The 24,417-nt window shown below is 39.8% G+C and overlaps 1 protein-coding gene across 1 annotated transcript in view; it reads right to left on the reverse strand.

The window, feature by feature from the left end:
* Positions 1 to 24,417, reverse strand: part of PKHD1 (PKHD1 ciliary IPT domain containing fibrocystin/polyductin) — a 442,956-nt gene that overhangs the window by 257,528 nt on the left and 161,011 nt on the right. The window contains exons 37-41 of the mRNA XM_080805609.1: positions 11,149 to 11,359; positions 10,609 to 10,766; positions 8,125 to 8,316; positions 5,115 to 5,240; positions 2,317 to 2,447 (exon numbers count right to left, since the gene is read on the reverse strand). Of these exons, the coding sequence (XP_080661735.1) occupies positions 2,317 to 2,447; positions 5,115 to 5,240; positions 8,125 to 8,316; positions 10,609 to 10,766; positions 11,149 to 11,359 (818 nt within the window). The remainder of the gene's footprint in view (positions 1 to 2,316; positions 2,448 to 5,114; positions 5,241 to 8,124; positions 8,317 to 10,608; positions 10,767 to 11,148; positions 11,360 to 24,417) is intronic.

Below are 24,417 nucleotides of genomic sequence, written 5' to 3' on the forward strand. Positions count from 1 at the left end.
TTGGAACTAGGGCATATTTCTAAAATAGATTTTTCAAAGTATTCTGTGTATCACCCACATGGGACACACTTAATAAACTTTAACTTAGTGTTTACTGAATAACTGAAATGACCTAGGATCAAGAGAAGTTTGTAATTTTTAGGTTTTGCCACATACACCAGTTATCACCTACGACTTAAGCAGTGATACATTCTAAACAACCGGATATAAAAGAGAAAGCACAGTAGAACAGCAGTGACATGCAGCTTAAAAACTGGTGTGTGCTGTGCAATATTTAATACTGAGAGAGAAATCCCATGGGATTTAAATGCTGCTTCATATAACTGTTTTATTTTTCAGTCATCAAAATGATTGTGGGATCTTGGAATCTATTCTTTACTTTTCTCTTTCCTCCCTCCATTCTTTGATTATGGAATTATACTTTCATTCATTCATTCATTCATTATATTCAATTAATTTTTACTGAGCAACTACTATGTTTCAGATACTGTGCTAGGATCTAAAAGACTAATAAGCTAATGAAAAGACAACCACAGAAAACGTCAAGAACACCTAATGAATGCTTAATGAATCTACACTACCAGCTTAAACTAAAGCCTCATTCTCAAAACATATACGTTGTATTTTTTTTTCACTTTTGTAAAACGAATATAAGAGGAAAAAAATAAATGAAATAGAAATCAGAAACATCTAATGGGAAACAGCTTGCTTTAGATTCAGTTTTTTCATTGCTAATTTGCTACTATTCACAGGTCAGTCTGCAAAAGCTCAGGTAACCAATCAGCTTTTTAGATGGCCCTGTGGTCTTTTCCACCTATAGTCAACTCAATATGCCAGTAGACAAGAGGCCAGGACCTGTGGCCACACTCCAGTGTGCTACCCAGTGAAGCAAAGTCAGATGGACATTACCCCTGGCATTCAATGCAGGACTTAGATCTATTCCAGCCTCAGGCAGGAAGATGAACTGGACAAAGCTGATGACCTACTTTCCTCTGGGCATTTCAGTGTAGTAAAGTCATGCCCTCTGAGGCATGCAAGAAACACAGTTCTTTAGGCCTCAAAGCTGAGGGCTTAAGTGCACAACAAGCCCCAGAGTCACCTACATGTTAAATGCTGCTCTCGTTGCCCTGGGTCTGGAGTTAGGTTTCTTTCAGTCTAAAGCAGTTCTGCTTCCTTTCCTCACTGGCATATTAGCTGCCCCTATTAGGCACCTAAAATGGTGTGTAAGTGCTGTGCTTGGAATAAGCGTAATTAAGAGTCTGGAGGAAGGTTGAGGAGACAACCATGACTTTTATTAGGGGGTGACTCAGCTGAAGGTAATTAAAAACAGATGATCAGAGAGAGACATTTGTTCTCTCGGTTCCTCAGAAATCTGGCATAATTGCCATGAAACAAGAGATGTCAGACTAGTGTCCCGGAAGACTGAGGCCCTTAACCCTTTGGTAGATGATCCATAGGATAGACTCATTAAAAGAAGAAACTAAATGGCCTTTCACTACTCTGATGTAACTCTTCAATCACAGATCTACAGTTAAATGGTACTCTAAAATTTTAATTTCTTGAAGTGTTTAGAGGTAAATTTACCAAGGAAAAGTAACATTAAGTTGTAATAAATAATTGGACAAAAAAGACCATCAGAGTGTGCTTTATTTGTCCTGGAATCTGACACGATCTCATACACCTCATGACTTTGCTGAACCCTAGTTCTTTTTTTTTTTTTTAAGATTAGAGACAAACAGAGCACACACAAGCATGAACAGGGGGAGGGGGAGAGGGAGAAACAGACTCCCCACTGAGCAGAGAGCCCATTGCAGGGCTCGATCCCGGGACCCCAGGATCATGACCTGAGCTAAAGGCAAATGCTTAACTGACTAAGCCACCCAGGCACCCTGACCCCTAGTTCTGAATACTCTTAAAGGGCAACTATATGGCCACATTTACAGAGGAAAATAATGAAGACTTAATAAGTAATTATTATTGAAATTGGGTCAAAAATCAGAAACCACAGCAGACAGCTCAGGAAGATATTATAGTTCGTGTTAATCTAAAGGACCAGAAAATAATCAGTATCTCCTTTGTTTTGCCACAGGTAGATAGATATTGCTTCAAAGAGTGTTCACAGGAATTCTGAGAGAATAATTACATTTATACTAAAGCACTTGTTTAACATAAAATCATAAAGTTGTTTTTCAATACCAGTGTGCCACAAGTAAACATTTTTATGCCATCTTATGCTTTCACCCCTCCAAATAACTTCTGGAATGAATTTTATGGCCTCTCAAGCTCTGACCTTCCTAGTGGAGCTACAGGTCTTACCTCTACAACGTTGGTTGGATTACGGATATAGATACCAGATGGTGTCAACGTTTCAAGACTGGACAGTCCCTCGGTGCCAGAAACACTGATGATCACATTGTTTCTTAAGATATTTCCCTGTTCTGACTGGTCTAATTTAAGAAAAGATAAATCAAACCCAGGGGCGCCACAAACATAATTAATATTTACATAACTCAACAGTCTTGCTTCTACTAGTATACATCACAGCTTACATCATGCTTATATAAATATATATATTTAAGAAATATTCAGTAGGTTCCACAAATTTAAGATAGTTAACATTTTGCCATCAGCTGTGTCCATAAAATACACGACAACTTAAGTGGAGTGTAGCTTGATTTAAAACCAAATTATATACTTACCAATTTTTTTTTCGGGAGTCGCTTCCCAAGACATGTATTTTATGTCCATGTCTGTACCTGGGAACAAAAGTTCGTGTTACTTCGTTCAGTTCATGCCACCCAGGAAAATGGGAGATACGGCCACACTATTTCTTCTTCTGGGTATGGTTTATTTTAAATTTGTGTATTTTTAATTCATAGACCAGACAAAGAGATACAGATTATATGGACTTTTTCGTTCTAGAGTGTCATAGTGAAGCAGAAGTTCACTTTAAACAGAATAAAGAAAAAAGAAACAGATGTATTATTTTACTTCTTAGGAAGAATTTAAGTGTCTCCACAGTCTAATGCTGCATATGCCTGTGTCTGCTCCAACCCTTCCCTAGCTGTTAAATTGGCCACCAACTATCTGCAGTGGTCTAGAATAGAAGAGAAGAAAATAAATAAAGAATAATAAATAAGAAAATAAATAAGGATAAAATGGGCCATGCTACAGAGACCGATAAGCCATATACGTAGCATCAGTAAAGAACAGCCCCACGGACCCTTCTCCTTATTAGGTATTTAGGTATATAAGCTTCCCATGTCATTTCATGAACTGGGTTTACAAACCTATTTTGCATGAAATTAAGTACTTTATCTATAATGCACTAACAAACAAATATTCTAATTTCATCACCTGCAGTATAATAGATGTCAAGGGCCTCCAATTCATAATAAGCACTAAAGGTTAAATTCCTCCTGCAGGTTTTCTTCTTTGCCTAGTTAATGTTTATTCCATATAATTGTTTTCTGCTAAATTAATATTGTTAGGGTACCTTCCTGAATTTCCGCTCTGGGTTTCAGCAAACCAACAAAAGTAGGAATAAGCAAAGCCAATCCTCACCTGTGAGTTTAATTGCTCTGTAGCAGTTAAATTCACAATCCTTGTCCAATCGAAAGATTTTCCTGCCCCTGATTGCCACGACTGTCCTTAGTTCTTTGTCTTTCAGAGCTGCAGTTTGTTTTAACCCAAGTTTATATGATCCGTATTTTCTCACTAAACTGTTTCCCTCTCAGGATTAGGAACTTTATAACTTTTTTCCTAACCGATTGTTCTTAAATGAAACACATACATATTCCCACTGATGGTATCACAGAATTCATTTAAATATGCAACACCACTTAACAAATATAGTCTGACTTTCACTGAAAACTTCTGATTTGCTTTTGTATTGCAACTAGTCGAAGATCTTTAGTTCACTAATTCATTCACCTCTTTCAAAAAATATACGTACAAAGGACTAGTTAACGTGCTAAACGCTAAGGAAACAATGTTCGCATGAAATCTGGTGGTACAAACAGTCATTAATCAGATGATCAGAGTCATGACATGTAATTTTAAATCAATAAATAATGTCTGGTGCTCAAAGAGCTTAAATAGAGGGACCTCACTTGGGAGTGTGGAGGAGACAACTTTTCAGGAGGAGAGCGAGCAGTATTAGTAGAGGGAAAGAGTTTGTGCAAAGGCCTTTAGGGGGCAAAAAAGGTGGCTTTTTGAAAGAATTAAAACAGCTCAGGGGCGCCTGGGTGGCTCAGTGGGTTAAAGCCTCTGCCTTTGGCTTAGGTCATGATCCCAGGGTCCTGGGATCGAGCCCCACATCGGGCTCTCTGCTCAGCGGGAGCCTGCTTCCCCCACTCTTTCTGCCTGCCTCTCTGCCTACTTGTGATCTCTGTCTGTCAAATAAATAAATGAATAAAATCTTTAAAAAAAAAAAAAACAGCTCAGCATAGAGTACAGAGGAATAGAAAAAGAGCAAGACAAGTTCACAAATATTAACAGAGAAAAAAATCACTGAGGGAGACTTCTAAGCCAGGCTAAGGATTTAGGATTATAGTCTAAGAGCAATAAGAAATTCTTAAGAGTTTTAAGGATGGGAGTGATAGGATGCAATTCGCATTTTTTAGGGATAATTCTGGGTTCTGCAAGGGGAATGAACTTTCAGAGAAAAAAGCGGATACAAGTGAACAAGCAGAAGATTCTGAAACATGAACTTCTCTAGCAAACCATAGGAGAAGCTAAGAACAGAATTCAGGATTTTTAACTTCTTGTCCAACATCAAGGCTTAACATTCCATAAGACTATGCAGAGATTTATTTATGTGACTTTAAATTATTGTGAAAATTGTTGACAGTAAATTTGAAAAAAACTCCCATGTCATGTTTATTAACCTCAATTGAAATGTCACCTTTAAAAGATCAGTTTCCTTCCAATATAGTTGAGGAAGCTAATTAGTGATAGGTAAATCTAAATTCAGAATTTTAAGCTATGGCCTATTTCTAACGATCAGAGGCTAAGGTTTTTATAGACTGGGAATTCAAATTTTGGGAAAATTCCTCTTGAAAAACTATTTTTCCTACTCAAGAGTGTCAAAATTAAACAAGTTCATCACTTACCCATCAGCAGTGCATGGCCTAAAATATTGTAGAATATGTTACTGTCCACCTTCAGGCCCAAGGTCCTTGACATGCTAAGACCTCTACTGAAGGAGCTCCACACTGTGCAACCCTGTACATAGGAATCTGAAGAGGAAAGAATACGGCAAACATTTGAAGTGAATCTTGAAGGTTCCTCAGATTCTGTTGATCGTTTCCAAAGCAAGCTGTACTATAACTGAGAACATCACCCCCATCCCCCCCACACACACAATAAAGAAACTCAGGAAATGAGGAGTTGGAAAGAGAAATCAAATCAAGAACCTGGGCAACTCAGGCCAATGCACCTCAAAGATACCAAGGTTAAGCAAGGTAGAATCCAAGAGTCAGGTACTAGAAAGAAAACTATCTGAGGAAGAGATAGTACGGCCAAACCACCAAAGAACAAATGGCTGTCAGGATTTCCAGTTGGCCACCCTCTTTGCTATCCTTATCGCAATATGGCAGACAGTGGCTAAAGAGAAGTCATGCACAATGTGAAGAGTACTCCTGAAGGACCAGATCTGACCTTTGAAAGTTACATCTTACACGTGGAGATACAGTCATTATTTCTTCAGGCTGTGACATAATTTATTTAATTTGTCAGGCAATATATTCTTGGCCCAAGATAGCCAGAGATTCTTATTCCAAAATGTAAGCAAAACCAGAGGTTGACCTGAGGATCATGACTCTCACAATTGAATGTGGTAGATTTATGAAAGTGAAAGGCGAGTACTCTACTATGCTAAAAGAAATTGACATTTAGGAAAATCATTACCCTGTTTCCATGGGCATATTTTATGCCCTCCCCATCAAGTTATGTCAACTGGATCAGTCAATAAACAAATATTTACTGAGTATCAACTATATATTTCAGGAATTGGGCAAATAAAACTCAGCAAATTCTGCTTAGTTGGGTATCTCCATTCTGGCATAAGAAACTTACATTAAAATCATAATGGATAATTAAATGATAAATCCTGACAATGGAGTTTTATATTATTTCCAGATAGTGAGAGAGATTTTATATATATATATATATATATATATATATATATATATATATATCAAATGCTTGAAGTACTGAAAAAAACTTTGGTTTATGGAATAATTTGACTTTTAAATTGGAGTTATCCAAAAAATTCTCAACCATAGTGTCACTACTGACACTGAGCCTCTGCATTGTCCTTGACCTCAGCTCCACTAGTACCAGGTTTCCTCACCTTACTCACCTGTAAGTCAACCCATCCACACCCACCTCTGTAGGAAACACTGCCTGCTGCAGAGTTTTCCCAACTCCAGAACTCTACATATCATTCATTCAGTATAGGCCTGAGCATCTGAACGATAAATAATTACTAATGTATTTTTGGAATTATTATGGGTGGAATTCAGGGATTTTCCTATAAAAGCAGAAAAGATTCCAACACCTTCTAACTCTAGTGTCTAGGGGCAATTGACCAGACAGGGTACAAAGACCTTCAGGGCATGAAACAATAAGAGATTCTTTGGCAAGCAGGCCAGAAGTTTCGTACCCCTCCTGGGAAAGACAATTGGTATTAATTCAGTGATTTTCAAACTTCTAAAGCTCTGAAGTTTTTCAACTAATATGAAATTTAATAAATAAATAAAAGTGCCACTATTTTGAAACAGGTTGGTGGAGACAGTTGACTTTTGAGCAAGGAAAGATTTTGATTACATTTAATTGATAAGACTCGTATGTGACTGTTACCCCGACTGCTACCGGAGCTGGTCCCACAGCAAACTTCCTGCAGCACAGTAAGCACCAGGAGACCGAAGAACAAGAGAATAGGGCTCAAAGATACTGATCATCTCAGTGTGCAGGGAAGGAGCCACGTTAGGAACCATCTCCCTAACTGAATGTCAAAAATAAGTAAGGTGGGGAAGATCCAGAAAATTAGGATAAATAGCTGTCCTTGGCGTGCAGGTGATTTGAGATGAAGAAAAAAAAATGCTGCAGGTGCCAGGATTCTGCCTTCAAGGACCTCAAAGATTACTTTGTCATTATGTGATGAATTCCTAGCATCTCTCTAGACCTGCATGAACCACCAGGTATGTCCTGATACTCTGTCTAACATCACCCCCAGAGCACAGCCCCTTTCTAGGAAGGCAAAGCTTGAGTGTGTGGGTGTTGGAGGAGCTGGGGGTAGGGAAGGTGATTTGGAAAGGGAGCTGCTGTCCTCATTACTTAGCATCTCTTGTTCTCTGCTCGTCCACATCTGGTATTGGGGTTTTACCCTGGGATGCTCTTGTGTCTCTCCAACTTTGGTTTCAGAACCTTTACCTACATCTGGTCATACTCTTCTTTTCTGGTACTGATCTTGTTTCTTACCTAGTTGTTCTCACCTGCGTTTGCTGTTTCCTGCTCCCTTCACTTGTCTTTACCTCTGGCCAAGATCTGCAGTCTGCCTGCTCGATGCGCCCAGGAAAAGCACCTGGTTCTCACCCCATTCTCCCCCACTCTCCCAGGCAGAAGACTCCCCTGAGTTAGGACCACTTCCTATGGAGATGCTTTCTGCTGTGCCTTGGCTCTCAGAGCACTGATTATTTATACTATTCAATATCCATTTGCCTGCGATCGCAAAGCTAGTAAATGACAGAAGCAGGATTCAAAACACAGATTTGTGTGGTTCTCTCTGTGTCTACTGTACCTATGTTGATGTTTCCCACAGTGTACTCCTTGGAACTACTTGTTCCAGAATCACAAGGCTTCCTTTTAAAAATTCAGATTGCTAGGTCTACCTTAGACCAGAATTTACCAGGGCAGAGTCTACAATCCTAAATTTTAGTGAGCTCCCCAAATACATTTTTGTTAGGCATACTAAAATTGGAGAACCACAGATCTAGGTTATAAATTATCCACCTTTGAACACCCCATGTCCCCATCTGTCACCTCTCATGGCCCCTGCATGTAGCCTGGAACATGGCAGAAGAGAAAAAAATGGGAAGTCATAGGCCTGGACCTGCTTACCTCTCATAGCTCCCACCAGAGTCAGTGAGCTCAGATGCTTACGGAAGGCCTGCCCCAATGCCCGAAACTGCACTCCCTTCAACTGGACCCGGCTGGGTTCCTCTGCGAAAGACTGAACAATGACTCTGGCCCCCAGATCCCTGGATCCCAACATCTTCTCACTCTTGGAATAGAAACAGTCCTGCAGATTCCCTGAAACACAGAGTGAAGTCGGGGGCACCTGAAGCACGTGCAACGTGCTTCTAGACAAATCATCTGGTATGAAAGGTACTGTCGGCACAAAGGACAAACCATTATTGTTTGTTTCATTTAATAATCTTATTTCCCTTTTACTTTGATTCTCCTCTTCGGATTATTAATTAAAACATCCGATAACTAGGACATGATGTTGCCTTCACTCTATTATTTCCAGAAGCCCCCAAATCAATCACCTTAATTACTGTCACAAAGAGGCTGACTACAAGCCACAAAACCAACCAAAATAGATGCTTATTTCAATCCAAAAGATCCCCTGGAGGGAGTGTGCAATAAAATGACCTTCTCGTGGTTGATAATTGTAGGGAAGAAATGTGAGCACTGAATGTAATCACAGCTCTTTTTAGTCTTAAGCTGTCCAATGGGGTTTCCCCCTTTTTTTTTTTGCTGCTTTGTAGTTTGGGGACTGAGCAACAATGCCACTGCAGAAATAGCAAAGGGCTCCAGACAAGCAGTTGAGCTCCCCCACCCCTACCCCCAACACCTCCTTCCAGTTCCTAGTGAGGACAACAAACAGCATGGTCCTAGCACATTCAGCAACCAGTGTACCAAAATGCTGTGACCTCAGGATCCAGGACACTTTCTGTGGACACATAGCATCTGGCGGTGCGAACTCTCCTCAGAATAGATAAGAAATCATCATCTGAATTAGTTCTTTATTTTCCATGTTAATAAACCAGACTGCCACAAATACAAAATGATGTATCATTCCACAGTGAATAATTCACAGTAAATTTGCTAACACCCAGGAATAAATATATAAGAGGTAAATGAAGAGGTGTTTCGTATTTCCATGCTTTATCACAGTTTTGATTCTTTCCGCCAGTAATCCATAATATTTTGAGTGGCCAGGCCTCATATTATTTATTTGGCTACCTCATTTCCACTCTTCTGCCCCACACAAAGAAAGGGAGAGTGATATGTTATTTCTTTTTTTAAGGAATGTCTATGGATTTGTTTTATCTTGAGAAATTTGTAATAACTTTTAAGAGTTGTGATGAGATCAGAGATTGTTCCATTTGGTGCCAACAGATTTATAATGGCCCAGTCCTAGAAGCATAGTCTCTCTAGCAGCACAATCAAATCCAGTATTTTAAACACTATGATCTGAGAATGCCTAGATGAGGACTACTGAGAAAATCTGAATAGAAAAAGCAGCTCCCATTTCAGCAAAATTGTTAAATCTGACAATCTTTGGATTCTAACACAGAGTATCCAAACCTCTTTCAGAATGATACATTTGTGAGCTAGGTGACGGGGTGGTGGAAGGTAGAATCAAGGTCCCTCTCACCCAACCACATCCCAACATGGCAACCACATGTATCTCTATGTAGACATGACTCAAATCTTTAACTCCAGCCATGACATTTCTTCCAGGCTCCAAACACTCCCAAACACCTCTACTCAGGTCCTGGCCTGGCGTCTCTCTCGGCATGTACAAAACTAAAGTCATGATCTGTAGCCTCCCACTCCAAAAGCTGTTCTTCTTCCCATCTCACTAAATAGACTCATCATCCATCCAGAGCTCATGCCTGGGAGTCATCCTTGACACCCACACCATCTTAAACCAAAGTTGACAAATGATATCTTCACAACATGTGAAAGCCTCATAATCTACAGCCTGGGAAACCAAAACATAACCTACTAAACTAACCATCCCTGAAATAGATGTTTAATAGGCACATCAGTGTGATTCAGTGCCTGTTATTCTTCTAGAAGATAAATTGACTTTTTCAACCACTTACTTAAAGTAGGTGGTAGTTCACTCAGAAAACAAACTCTAAAAGTAGGGGTGAAGCGGGGGGTTGGGGGGGACACAAGAGCCCCATCAGTCTAATCAGTAAGAAATGTGCTGCCTGGGTCTATGACTCTGGCGTTAAACTGTTTTCCTGAGAATTGTAGAAGGGACCTAGAATCATAGTTAAGACTTCCTTATAAATTTCCTTGGATATTTAATCCGACTCTCCAGATTTTATTATTTAACAGGATTTTTTTTCCCCCGAGAAACAATTTCACAAGTGAAAACCTGTTTACCTCATTTCCAAGGTCGTAGAAGGCAGGAGATGAAATGACAATTTATCAAGAGCATTCTGAAAACTAAAGAATATTATGGACATGGAAAGGCTAAGGGTTTATTCCATTTTGAAAGAAGTTGCCATTACTACATATTGTTTGACAGGAAGAACATTCTTTTTCACTCATTGACTTTCCAGTAAAATACTTCTCTACCTTCCGAAGCATTGGCCTCCTGGCATGAAGCGAAGTACTTCATCCTTTCAGCAGTGAGATTCCCTTGTATGGTGACCCTCCTGCTGAGCAGCACTACCATGACCTTTAAAATATGGCGTTCTCCAGCCACCCAATGCTCTGTGAAGTTGTGAGAATATCTGAAGGGAAAAAAATGGAAAAGACACATTTGAAGATATTACTCCAAACCTTATTAAAATAGTAAGCCCCTAGATTAGCCTAATTCTCCCTTGGGAGTCTATCTCTACAAACTGAGGTACAGAAGAGTTGAACTATGGGCACAAGCATGTGAGAATTAGGTGCATTGCACCATAAGACGGAAGTTCTAGAGTCTTACAGGAAAAATGTATTCGAGATGTCTAAATCTTTCAAGTGTTTCATGCATTGTAATTTTCTTATCAACACATCTAACACTGTTTAATGTCAAAAGACGTCATGGAAAGACAAACAAGTGTCCAGACACCAACACAGTTAAGACCTCCTCTGCTTCCATCAAAACGGAGCTAAGTTGACATTCAGTACCTCAAGGGTGACCTCAGATGGAGGTCTGTTTTGTGCACTGCTTCCACAACGACAATCTCTTCTGTGGGTTTGGCACCTTCGACACCTATTCCACTGATGATGACAACTTCATCCCCAGGGCACCAGTCCACGGCATTCTCCAGAGCCAACACTGTGTCCTGGCCAGAGGCAGCTGCTCGAAGATGGGTGACAGTTACTTCTGGGAGCAAACCTAAAGCCAAATGAGGAAAATTTGCCTTTAGATATATTAATAGTTAATATGCGTTTGATGTTATTCAGCCAAAGAATCCTATGAAGTAAGAGTCTGGGAAAGCAAGCTTCAGGCTTGATGAGCACCAATGCTATTAATTTTTTTTTTAATATTAGTTTTCTCGTCTGTTACATGTTGCAATAGAAATAATGCAGGATTGAACATGGCATGAGGTAAAAAATACAGGAATTGGAGTCAGACTCAACTGACAATTAAATCAGTTTTGCTATGTTCTAACCAAGGGTAATGTACTCAGGGATGGCTCCGGTTTCCTCAGATACAAAGCAGAAGTAGCGAGGCCTTTCCCCACAGGGTGGTAAGAGGATTAAATGAGAGAACAATGAAACGTCTAGCTTGGACCTTGCACATAATAGATCTAAAACACATTTTAGTATTTTCCTTCCCAGCATCATACTATTTTGAGAATGAAATTTTACCACTTCTTTCTTATTCTGAATAAAAACAAACGACTATTAGACTCTCCCATATAAAAGTTTGTAACAAATCTCTAACCTGAAGACTTCAGCTCAATTTACAAATGGGTTAGTAGTGTAGAGACTCAAGATTACCTTGGATTGGTTGTCCTAAGTCTTGATGATCCCTTCAAGTTCCAAAGTGGGTGCCATGTCCAAGACGGCTTTGCTAAGCCAAGTTGAAGGTGGGGGAACTTGAGACTCTAGAGTCTTGGTTTGTGTCAGGCTCCCGCTCATCCACCTGATCTTCCCCATGCCAGAAGGCCACTCCTTAACTATCTAAGATTCAAGAAGGTAGTCTGTCTCGAAGGGTTTATTCTGGCCTTTCCCAACAAGAGTCAAGGCAAAGACTTTTTTCAAGCCATTATCTGAAGCAACACTTCAGAAAACACATGGCTTACTCCCAACTCCTTCTTCTTTCCTCAGTACATTTCCTTCCTCCTTTGCAATAGATCATAATTTACCTTTAGCCCACAGCAACTTACTGTCCTCCCTTGTTGCACTAAAGTAAAGTAATAATACTTGAATCTCCAACTACAGAGGTAGCCCACAATAAATCATTTTCAAATTATTTTAAACTTCCCTCTTTATTTATGTGTCTGTGTGTGCATGAGCACTTGTACCAATAATGTTGTTCTAGGCTTGGAAAGGTCCCTAGGTTAATGATGTAATTTCTGAAGTTTACTTGGGCAATAATTTTATCTTGAAATAATTTACAGAGTTCAAAATTTCTAATTATAGGGCAGGTAGAAATTAAGACATAAATCATCCCAAAAGAAAATAATTTTAATTTTATTCCTTGTTTGTATGTTTTATCCTTTGGGAACAATAAAATAGGATAAGTCTCTTTATATGTATATGCATATATATGTGAATTTCTATGATCTATTCTTGAATGTCTATATGGAAAATTTTCTACCAAGCATAAAAAATGTTTATTAAAGACAAAAATGCTTTTAAACTCTGAGCTCAGTTGTGCACAATACTAAATCAATATGCAAAAAATACCTACTCTGCACCTACCAGCTTGCAAGCTACAGGTAGCAGAACAAAGAGTAGGAACAACAAAGGTATTTCTCAACTAATCATTCTTATAATAGTCAAGTCAGAATGAATGAAAAAAAAAACACAGAAAATCTTTGACGTGCATTTTTACCTATTAACATAAACATATGTCCTTTCAATTGTTGACAGAGCTTTTAGAAAGCAGGAATTTTATCTCATAACTTATTCACTCTCATGGCAAAATAACACATGTCAATGTGTATGACCAAAGCATACCTTGGACGTTTCATCAGTGCCTGCATCGTATTTCCAGCTACATGGTAGATGTTGACATTTGGATGAGCTATTGTTACCTCAGACTCACAAATGTCAAAATAATTATAATAATCACCTGAGCTAGACCCTTTGCAAACACCTTTTTCTCTTCTCTCTGCCTTATTCTAGTTTAGTTATATCCCTCCTTTGTTTATAATCTCTAGTGTCTGCCTACAATACTCAGTAACAAAGCCCCAAATTCCCTTCCTGACTTTTAAGACTCTCCGGATTCTGATCTACTTAATGGTCTTTGACTCTGTAATAAACTCTCTATTCCAGGAAATCCAGTCTGTTTACCTCTTCTCATTTGATAGGATCATTCCTTCCTCTATCCCTTTACCCATTCTACCCCTTCCATCTAGGTGCCTGGCCTGCCTTCCCTCATCTATTCTTTCAAAATGCAGCTCAAGCCCTGCTTCTTCCACTGGATTTCAGGGAGAACTTCAGCCCATGCTGACGTCTACCTCCTCCTACAGACCTTCTAGAGATGTGCGGTTTGTACTTAAGCAAAAGATCTGTTTACATCTGGGATTTGGGCACACCCAGGTTTGTGGCTATACTGTGGGCCATTTTGGGGAGGAGATGCTTACACAAAGGAGTAGATAGAAAAACAGAGGATGACAGGGGCTGGCTCAGATACAGGCCCTCTTTCCTGAGCCCATGGACCCAAGACTGAACCTGTGATAAGGACCTGAAGGAACTCTCCAGATGGCTTTTGCCCCTGATGCTCCTCTGCCTGGAACTCTAGCTGCCTCATTCTTCAGAATGATGTTCAGCTTGGTTCCTCAGAGAAGCCTCCAAGACCTCCTGACTGGGTCAAATCTTGCGTTATAATCTGTCCCGTCACCATGTTCCTCTCCTTTCTAGCATTCAACACACTGCAATTTGACCTCTTACTGTAATTCTGTTTGTCTCCCCTACTGCACAGGACAGCAGGAACAATGACGAAGAAAGCCAAAAGAGGAAGTAAAGTGCACAAAGGAAGCCTCATGGTGATGGCAACAGACAGACGAGTTGACGAACTCACAGGACATTTGTCATGCGACACCAATACAAGCAAGCAGGAATGCTGAAAAATGCTGGAGATTCTGTGAGAGTTGGGAGCGGGGGATGGCAATAAATTTTTCTTGTCACTGCTGAAATACACACAGGCTGAGAAGACTCAGCAAGGGGGTTGGGGCACTGGGGAGACAAGATATGTAACCTGTAGTCAGTACCATATATTTCAGTATTAAATTATTCCATAATTATCACAGTGCCTATGTCTTATCTCCCACCTCAATATTTACTACCTGAATTCAGGGACACTGCTTTATATGTTTCCTTTATATATGTCACAATCCTGGGCTCACAATTAGCATTCAACTCATAAGGATTTAAATTAATTATTTTGAATACTGCATTCTGGACATTCACTTGCAAACTCTCATTAGACATATGCCAAGGAATGCCTGGGTGGCTCAGTCGGTTAAGCATCTCCCTTGGGCTCAGGTCATGATCCCAGGGTCCTGGGATTGAGCCCCATGTCTAGCTCCCTGCTCAGTGGGGAGCCTGCTTCTCCCTCTGCCTGCTCCTCCTGCTTAAGCTCTCTCTCTCTTTCTGACAAATAAATAAATAAATAAAATCTTAAAAACAAAAGATATATGCCTAAATGACTATATAATATCCAATGTGCTTGAAAGCAGAACAAACAATGCAAACATTTATTAAGAACTTAGAATAAACCCAACCTAGGCTAAGTAGTTTCACTTGAAGTAAGAACTGTTTCTTTCTTCTTGTTGTTTTTCTTTTGACAGATTGAACAGATTAGGAAACTGAAATGCTTTAAGGACAAGATTTGACAGTCATGAGACGTCAGCACTGAGTTCTGAAACTGGGGCTTCTGAGTCCAGAACCAAAGAACTGGACACATAATCGAATTGCTGGACTCTGGAAATAATTCTCAATTAACTGTACCCGGAGAGCTTTGGTACTCAAAAAATTATTCTCCTTACTTCATAAATGTTATTTAAGGGCTTCACAAGGCAAAACAGCCAGCTTCTGTGATGAAGAAAGCATTGCCCACACTATAAACGTGAGTCATTTTACTTCAAGAACTCTTAGAAAACCCAAGTTGGGCAGTTCCCTTCCTTTCTCTACCACAAATCAAAAAACATAAAAATACAGTTTGAAAAGCTCAATAATTTATGAATATGCTCAAATGAAAAGGGTTAAGCTCTTAATGTGTAATTTAATACAATGTTTAACCACTTTGGGCTTTCAACATTGACCTGTTAACCAACAAACTATTCATTTACTCCCACTAATGACTTCGACTCATAATTGTATTTCCTACAAATTATTGTCCAAGCATTTCAGTGCCATTCATCCATAATTACACCATCCCAGAGAAACATCTTAGCAAATGGGCATGGGGAGAAAGAAAATAATCTTTGTGGGTTAACACACTTAAAATCACTAATTGTCCTCTGTTTATTTTGTAGGACTTCAATCTTTATTCCAAGTGAATAACTGCCAAGACCTTTCCAAATCACTGGGGGCGGGGAGGTAGTGAAGGATGAGGAGAGGAAGGAGAGGGAAAGAGAGTGAGGGGAGGGGAGAAAGGAAGGGAAGAAGCATTTCATTAAACTAATGTTCATGTCAGAACACAAAGATAAAGCAACTCACAAAAGAACTAGAAATCTTTCTGAAATACATGCAAATGATTTCCCCCTATTTCTGCATGCAGCTAGCTTCACATTATGCATAGCAAATTGGTGAATGCTGTCGTGTGTGTGTGTGTGTGTGTGTGTGTAGATAAACACTTTTCATGCACTGGAAAGACAGACATGCAAGGAACAGAGTCCCTGTCTGACCAGGGTCCATGACCAGTACAGGAAATGGACAAAAATCACGGATGTACTATGTTAAGGGTTAAGACAGAGAGACATCAGGTGTCTCCTTGTGCACAGACACGGAGGACCTCACTCACACAAAAGGAGAGGTTCTTTCTAGGATTGCTTCCCAGAAGAGGTATGACTGAGCTGGGTCTTTAGGGTTAAGTCCTAGTGGACCAAATGACAAAAGAGGCAGGGCACTCCAGGTGAATGCAATGATGTATACAATGGTGTATTTTTACACCATTTTATTTTAATTGCTGCTTTATGCAGCATGGGCAGAATGCACACACATGGGGGTGGGGAGGTTGCTGGTGAGAATGAGAGTGCACCCAGAAAGGTGAGCAAGACCCACTCAGAAAGGAACTCTCGGGTCCTACCAAAGAATGAAGAGTTTATCCCAAAAGTAACCACCGAAGGAATACTTGAGATAGTAACAAAGAAATCACACTTTTGTGAGACTAGTGATATTTTAAGACCATGAATACACAAATCAAACTGAGGGGAGAGAATCCTTAGAGAGAAAATGTACTCCCTGCATATTTGTGAGAATGAGGAAAAACCTGACTCAAGTCCTAAGATGAACAAGAGCCAACCAGGGAGCAAGAGGGATCTCGATGTGTTCCAAGAACTAAATGGAGATAGGAGGTTCAGGAACAGATGAGATGGCATGGTGTGACTGGGCAAGATGGCACAGGACCTTGTTGGCATGTTTTCAAGGACCTTAACTCGAAATAGTTCCATGATCAAATTTCTGTTCTTAAAGTTCTCCCTGGCTGTTGACTGAAAGGCAGGGGAGGGAAAGTAAGAAGTCTATGTAGCAGGCTACCACAGGAAATGGGAAAGGATGAGGGCAGTGGTTCAGACAAGAATTTCGGTAAGTTTGACTAAGAGTTAGGCAATGCATGTGAAGAGAAGTGTAGAAATTTGAGCTCTCTTTTGGGGAACAAAGAGAACTGATGATTGGATCTGGAGGTAAAGGAGAAGATGCCAATGATGTCTCACGGGCCCATAGCAGAAGCAAGTTAGTAGACAAACAGGGGCATCTATGGAAGAAGATAAAGAGTCCATTGAATGAACATTTACTGAGCACCTACTGTGCTATGTTCTGTGTGCTCTTCTAGCCACTGGGAATACAGTAGTGAGCAAAACAATCAAAAATCCCTGCCTTCATGTGGTTTATATGCTAGTGGCCTTCACTTTTAGATATACTACCCTTTAGATCACCATTTTAGGCAGGTTACATTTTAAATATTAAAGAGGATATCCAAGGGAAAATTCTGGATCTCAGAAGAGATGTCTGAGGCTAGATAAATAAATATATAAACAGATTCCAATCCATGGAAATGAGTGGGATTACTTGGGAGAAAGTATATAGTTATAAACGAAGAATATCCAAGCCCGAGCCCCATGAGAACATCATCATTCCAAAATTGAATAGATGAGGAGAAACCTAAAAGGAGCGGTAGAAGGAAGAACACCAAAAGATGAAGATAACGCACGTGCCCATAACTAAACAAAACAATGCAGTGGAGAGAAACTCATTCCTCCCCCATCTCCTTACTCTTTTATTATTGGTAGGGTCTGGGCACCCCGCCCAGTGTCCCTTATCCTTGAGTCCTATTCCCCACTGTTCATTTCATCCCTCTTCCTGCAGAGTAGCAGGATAAGAGCTTTGAGGTGAAAGAGATGGAGAGAAAACCCAGCCCTTCTACCATTTTTCATTCCTCCCTTCTTCCTGGGAGCAGCTGGCCCAAATTCTCTAGTCACATACTATCTCTAACAGCAGGAGGAGGTGATGAGTAACCAGAGAAACTGAGGAAAGGCTGACGATGACTTAGGACTCCACCCTGCATCTGAACTGGTTCTCCCTGCTTCGAGAGACTGCACTGTGCCAGAAGTTGCTTCCAGGCCACAGAAGCCACTCTGAGGGCACAGGGACTGAGTGCACCCTCTGTTCCTAGTACTCAGTAAGAACAGAATTAAGACAGTAGAGCCCAAATGGAGAGAGATGTGTCCCTGGTGTTCCATGGCAGAAATGGACCTACACTCCTACACGTTTAGTCTTATACCCCATGGTCAGCTGCTCTACTCTCCCTAGCATTAGACAGCAAGGAGATTTAGGTGAAACTGCCCTTTGAGGGCTCTCCTAGGTCCTTAACCACAAGGTTATCACCACTTCTTTGAGAAAAATGCATCCTAAGCTCCAGACAGCCATCTCACAAAGGGAACTCTTTGAACTCAAAGCATCTGTGAATTGGAGGCAATCCAATTTACCCTACTTCAGAAGAGGAGACTGGGACATTAGCATCAATAGAAGATTATCTGGCAGACCAAAGAGATGGAATGGGGCATTTTTCATGCCCTCTGCCCTCAAGAATCCACTCGCTGTGATATCTCTGCTGGCTAAAGACAAAACCTGGCCCAGGAATCCCGCATGCGCTTAGCTCTGTGTCTGCACTGTGAGCCTTCTGCATCAGTACTGGCTCATCTCTGGTGACAATGATGGAGCAGGGAACATGTGCCTGCAGGAAGAAGAAGGCTCAGCGGAGCAATCCTTTAAATGTGCGGATCAGCTGGCTGCATCCACAGCTGAGCAGTAAACATTTCTAGACTGTGATGAAAGGGAATTGGGCATGGTCTGTCCCCAATGCTGAGAAAAAGTCTACCATTTTGTTGGCACAGAGGTTTAGACCAAGGCTAACCAAGGTTACTTAGATGGTGCAGTGAGCCATGCTTTGATCGAAGGCATTTTCTAAAGGCATCAGAAAGGTTAACCTTGGTTTCTACTCAATCTGAGCTTTACTATTGCTACTGTGATTAAAAACAAGTGACTGAAAAGACTATAAAGTTCAACATACCCAGGAAATAGTGACTTATAAGATACGTGGAAACATCTGTAACACTGTTCCTAGATACTTCAAGGATTTCAGGCCAATTTTAACAAAAAGCATTCCTGGGTCCTATAGAACTGTACTGCCCAGTCCTTTACTCACCAGGGCAAAATCCTGTTGTTCAGAGCAAAAGGCTTCTATAACGTGTCTTTAATTCCCACTCCTTTTCATTGCCCAAAAACATTTACAAAACTTCAGGTATACTTCAGACCAGATAGATAGTATTTTTAATAATCATTGCTACAGTTTGTGGTTTAGAGTGGAGACAGCAATGAGGGAAAATGGGGCTAATTTTTAACAGGTTAATTTCTTTTTAGAAAAACAATCGATAAATATTATATAAAATATATATATAAATATAAAAATATAAAGAAGCTAAAGGAAGATAATAAAAGCAACCACAATCTTACTGCAATAGATTAATAAGTGTCTTTTCTTTCCTATCCTTTCTATTCTATGTTCACAAGTTGACAAAATTTCATATATAAATAATACTATACATACTATAGAATTATGCTATAATTCTTGACATACAATTTTGGTAAATTCTTTTTACTTAATATAGTAAAATTGATAGAGTAATACATTTAACTAATATGACATATTAATACATTCTCTTTCCTTAATATTACACTTACTAATAGCTGTATTATATATTACTTAACATCATAGTGGTATCATAGTATCCCATTTAAAAGTGGTGCATTTTATACAGTAATCCTTTAATTCTTTATACTCTGTCTATTCCCAATATTTTTCTCTCATGAACAATGCAGATGTGGACACTCTTGAGCATAATTTTTATGAATGCTCATGGTCACCTTCTTAGAACAAACTCCTAAAAATGGCATCACTCTATCAAGGCATATACCTAGTTTTATGCCTATTACTATAATTACCAAATTACCTTACAGGAAGACTCGCAACTTCTATATACACTAGCAGCACACATGAATGCCAGTTGCACAGACTTTCTACTACTTCTTTTTTTGGTCTTGGTCAATTTGACTGTTAAGGGGAAAAAAATCATTTTTGTTTTAAAATGTCAAGTCAAGACCATTATTTGGCATCTTTTTTACAATTTTTTAGTATCAAAAGAAATTCAACATTGCTAAGTAAATGGAATGCTACATGGGCTGGAGCTTGTGATTTTTCCTTCAAAGAGAATTCTTCCATACATATCATCAAAGCAATACTATTAATAGTATTGCTTTCAGCCTGGTCATGGAGGAAGAGTATCGTTGAATTGGACATTATATTCAGTATTTGTTAAAATTGGATTTTACCTAGATCCTGGCACTTTATAATTTTCAAAACTGCTTCCCATTCTTTCCTCTCATTTAACTCACAACAACTCTGCAAAGTAGCAAAGACTGGAATTATTACTTTCATCTTACAGATAATGAAACCATGCCCAGACACTCATTCCATCCTTTTCATCCATTTAAGACACACGTGGCTCACTTCTATATTGCATACACATAGCTGGTGTTCACTTCTGGCAGAAAGACAAACTGAAGACACTCCTTTCAGGTTTCCAGAACGATCCTCTCAAATTTAATTTTTCAGGTTCTTTTGGGATTCCAATTGGGGCTTGGACCCCTTTTGGCTCCCTTTGTAATATTCTTTTTTCCTCCTTTGTAATATTCTTGATAGGAACATAAAGAACCTGCTTCTTTCCCAGTTATTCAATTTTAGTATTTTTATGCCATTTTCTGACCTGTATAATAGTAAGTCTACAAGTATTTTTTAATGGCTTCTACCTTTGTTTCACACTTAGAAAACTCCTTCCTTTTTTTTTTTTTTTTTTTTTGAGAGAGGGTAAGAGAGAATCTTAAGCAGCCTCCACACCCAGTGTGAGCTAGACAGTGGGCTTGATCTCACAATCTGAAATCATGACCTGAGCCAAAATCAAGAGTCTGACACTTAACCGACTGAGGTCCCCAGGCTCAGCCTGATGTCAACTGATGTTCCTGTTCATCTCAGAAATCTCCATCTTCATGTACAGAAGTCATCCCTGTGCTTTCCAGCCAATGTCTACAGCGCCTTGTACTTGTTCTGGTACAAGGTCTTGGCCTCAGCCCAGCTGTGGTTGCTGAGTTCCTCATAGTGGTTCTTGACCTCAGCGATAATGCCATCCAGGTCCAGGGAGTGACTGTTGTCCATGAACAGCACCAGGGATGTGTCCGAGATCTGGTACCGCAACTCCCGGATCCCCTCTCCATACAGCTGCTTTAAGAAGATAATCCCATGGGTCAGCCCTTCCAGAAGGGACTCCAGCTCCATCATGTTCATGTCAACTTCATCCCTATCCTTGATGAAGTCAAATTTATTCCCCATGTCTGCACACTCTTTGATATCTTCCTCATGTTTACTCTTGAAGCCCCCACTGGCCCCCACATGTCATCACTTTCCACCTCCAGCTTCAGCTTTTCCTTGCCTACCGTGTGTCTGGCTGCCCCTGAGAGTTGTTGATGTAACTCTTGAACATGCTGTCCACGTTGCTCCGAGCATTTTTCTGCTGCTGCAGGAGGCTCCACTTGGACTCCAGGATTTTTTTTCTCCTGCTCCAAGTGCTACAGCTTGTTGCTGGAAGGAGGCAAACTTGTGGTTGAGGGCCTTGATCTGCTCCTTCTCCTGGATGTGCATAGCCTGGATATTCAGGTTCACTTCCAGCTTGAGAGGGCTCAGCGGGCTCTGGTTCAATGAGACAGCCACGATTCCTCTCATACCTGTCGTAGCCTCCAACCACCTCATGCTGCTGCTCAGGCCACCCAGAAGCTGCTGCCCACCCAGGAGAAGGTGGAAGAGCTGATGCGTGCACCCGGCACTCTCATGGAGGAGCAGCTACTGAAGACCTCGGGGCTGGAGGCGGACATCTTATAGGACTTCTAGGTCACCTGGATGGTCATGGTGGAGCCTGGAGTGGAGGCTGGGGTGGAGGAGAGTAGGCTGAACCTGACAGAGGTTTGACAAGGAGCCAAGAAGCTATTTCTAGGTCAAAATGTTTTTGAGTCATCTCTTGTTTATAGATCTAGAAACTGCAACACTGAGGAACTGACTATTTCAAGTTCCACCAGATCAGAGATAGAGATAGTATTTGAACCCAAGCAGTCTACTTCCAGAGCCCAAACTCCTGACATTCATCAAAAGGAAGATGAATGACTGAATGTTCTAGAACAGAGTCAGTATAAGCTCAGCAATGATTCTCATGTGCCAGCAGGAGAGAGTAAACTATAGAAATCTCGAAAGGAAGCTAACAGACTGTCGAGCTAGCTATGCCCCCTTGGGAAGCTGTGTGTCAAGACCAGAGGCTTGTTATCTTCCTGAATTACGTGTCCAAGATATGATACAGAGTCAATTATAGAAAATGGGATCCACTTTAGTGACTGTGATAGTTAACTGTTTATGTCAACTTGACTGTACTAAGGCCAAAGACAACTGGACAAACATTATTCAGGGGTGTGTCTGTGAAGATGTTTCTGGATGAGAGTAACATCTGAATCCATGGACTAAGTAAAGCTGATTGTCCTCCCTGATGAGGGTGGGCCTCATCCAATCCATCAAAGACCCGAATAGTATCAATAGTACAAAAAGGCTAAGTGAGAGGGAACTCCTGCCCAACTGCTGAGCTGAGACTTTCCCAGCTTTCAGATTTGGATTAAAATACTAGCTCTTCTTGGATTTCTAGCTCTTCTGCTGGCTTTTGGACTGCAACTGACAGCATTTGTTCTCCTAGTTCTCATGCCTTTGGACTCAAACTAGAACTATATACATCAGCTCTCCTGGGTCTCCAGATTGCTGACTACAGATCTTGAGACTCCTCAGCTTCTACAATCATATGAGCCAATTCCTTATAATAGATCTTATTATAATCTACAATATTAGAGTTCTCATGATAAATAAAATGAATATGATCTATTTATCTACCTATCCATCTCAACTGTTGATAGGATGAAGTAGTGAAAATAGTACCAAAGGCCTTAAATTTCTTATCAAAATCCTTATGGTTCCAAAGTTTTTCTCTGAATTTTTTTTTGGTAATGTTACTCAGGAATGAATAAGTCACTACATTAGTCAGGGTTCTCTAAATAAATAGAACCAATATGATATATGTATCTATGAAAAAATTTTGGAACTATGGGGACTTACATAGGAAATTTAAGGCCTTAGGTATTATTTTCAGTACTTCATTTTATTAACGGTCGGGATTTTAGAAGGAAGTAGCTCATAGTTTAAAAAAAATCAATTGTTCTAAATTGAAAAATACCTTCCCAATTTATCTTTGTGGGGTCTAAATATTCTACTATAGTACCAATATTTATAACATGTCAATGCATAGATTTATTATATTATTATATAATATTTATATAATATATAATATATATTTATATAATATATAATATAATATAATGTTATATTATATTATATTATATATATTATTATATTTCTTATCAAAATTATTATATAATTTTGATAAGAAATAATAATGCTAGATTTTGATAAGAAATAATAATTTCCTTAGTAGCTAAGAGATACCCACAGCTCTCTTCTCTGTCTCCCCACTCAGACCCTCAAAGAGGTTGCTATCAATCATTTCTAGGTTATATATGGCACAGTCCTAGGGAATGGAAAATTCACCAGGCCAAACAAAGGTGGGGGGGGGTGGTCTCTGTTTTTACTCTTTTCTCCTTCACAAGGATAGGGAAAAGGGTTCAGGAGGCAACTCCTTCAAATCTGCCCCTAATCTAGAAAAGCCTAAAATAGATAGACCAGATAGGTTCTCCCCTGAGCATTAAGGCAAGTCTGCTCTCTTCTCTTCTCGAACTCACTGGCTACACTGGACTTACCTTTTGTTAGTCAGCAAAGTCCTCAATGTCTTATGTGGCCTTAGGAGTAAAGAAGGAAGCTTGTTGTCCATCCCCTACAAGCTTAGTTAAGAAGAATTAGTCACATGATACATCATTGCTCACTGGAGGTCCTCTTTTTGGCTTAAACCAAGTAATAGAGTTCAGCCTTGAACAACATGGGTATGAATTGCACGAGTTCACTTATATGCAGAATTTTTATACTATAGTACCATAAGTATGTTTTCTCTTTATGATTTCCTGAATAACATTTTCCTTTTTTATTTGACTTTATTGTAAGAATATAATGTATAACATATATAATATACAACACGTGTGTTAATTGACTGTTTAAGTTATTGGTAAGGCTTCCTTCCAGTCAACAGTAGGCTTCTAGGAGTTAAGTTCTGGGGGGAGTAAAAAGTTGTACACAGATTTTCAACTGTGCAAGGGATCAGTGCCCATAAGCCCCACATTGTTCAAGAGCCAACTATACTCAGGACTGATGACTTTGCTGGCTATTGCCTTTCATGAACATATTTATACAAAAAAGTGACAAATCAAAATCAAGAGTCATGTGGTCCTAGATCACTAACTGAAAACTATCTT

The sequence above is a fragment of the Martes martes genome, assembly GCF_963455335.1.
Source record: "Martes martes genome assembly, chromosome: 6".
NCBI lineage: Eukaryota > Metazoa > Chordata > Mammalia > Carnivora > Mustelidae > Martes > Martes martes.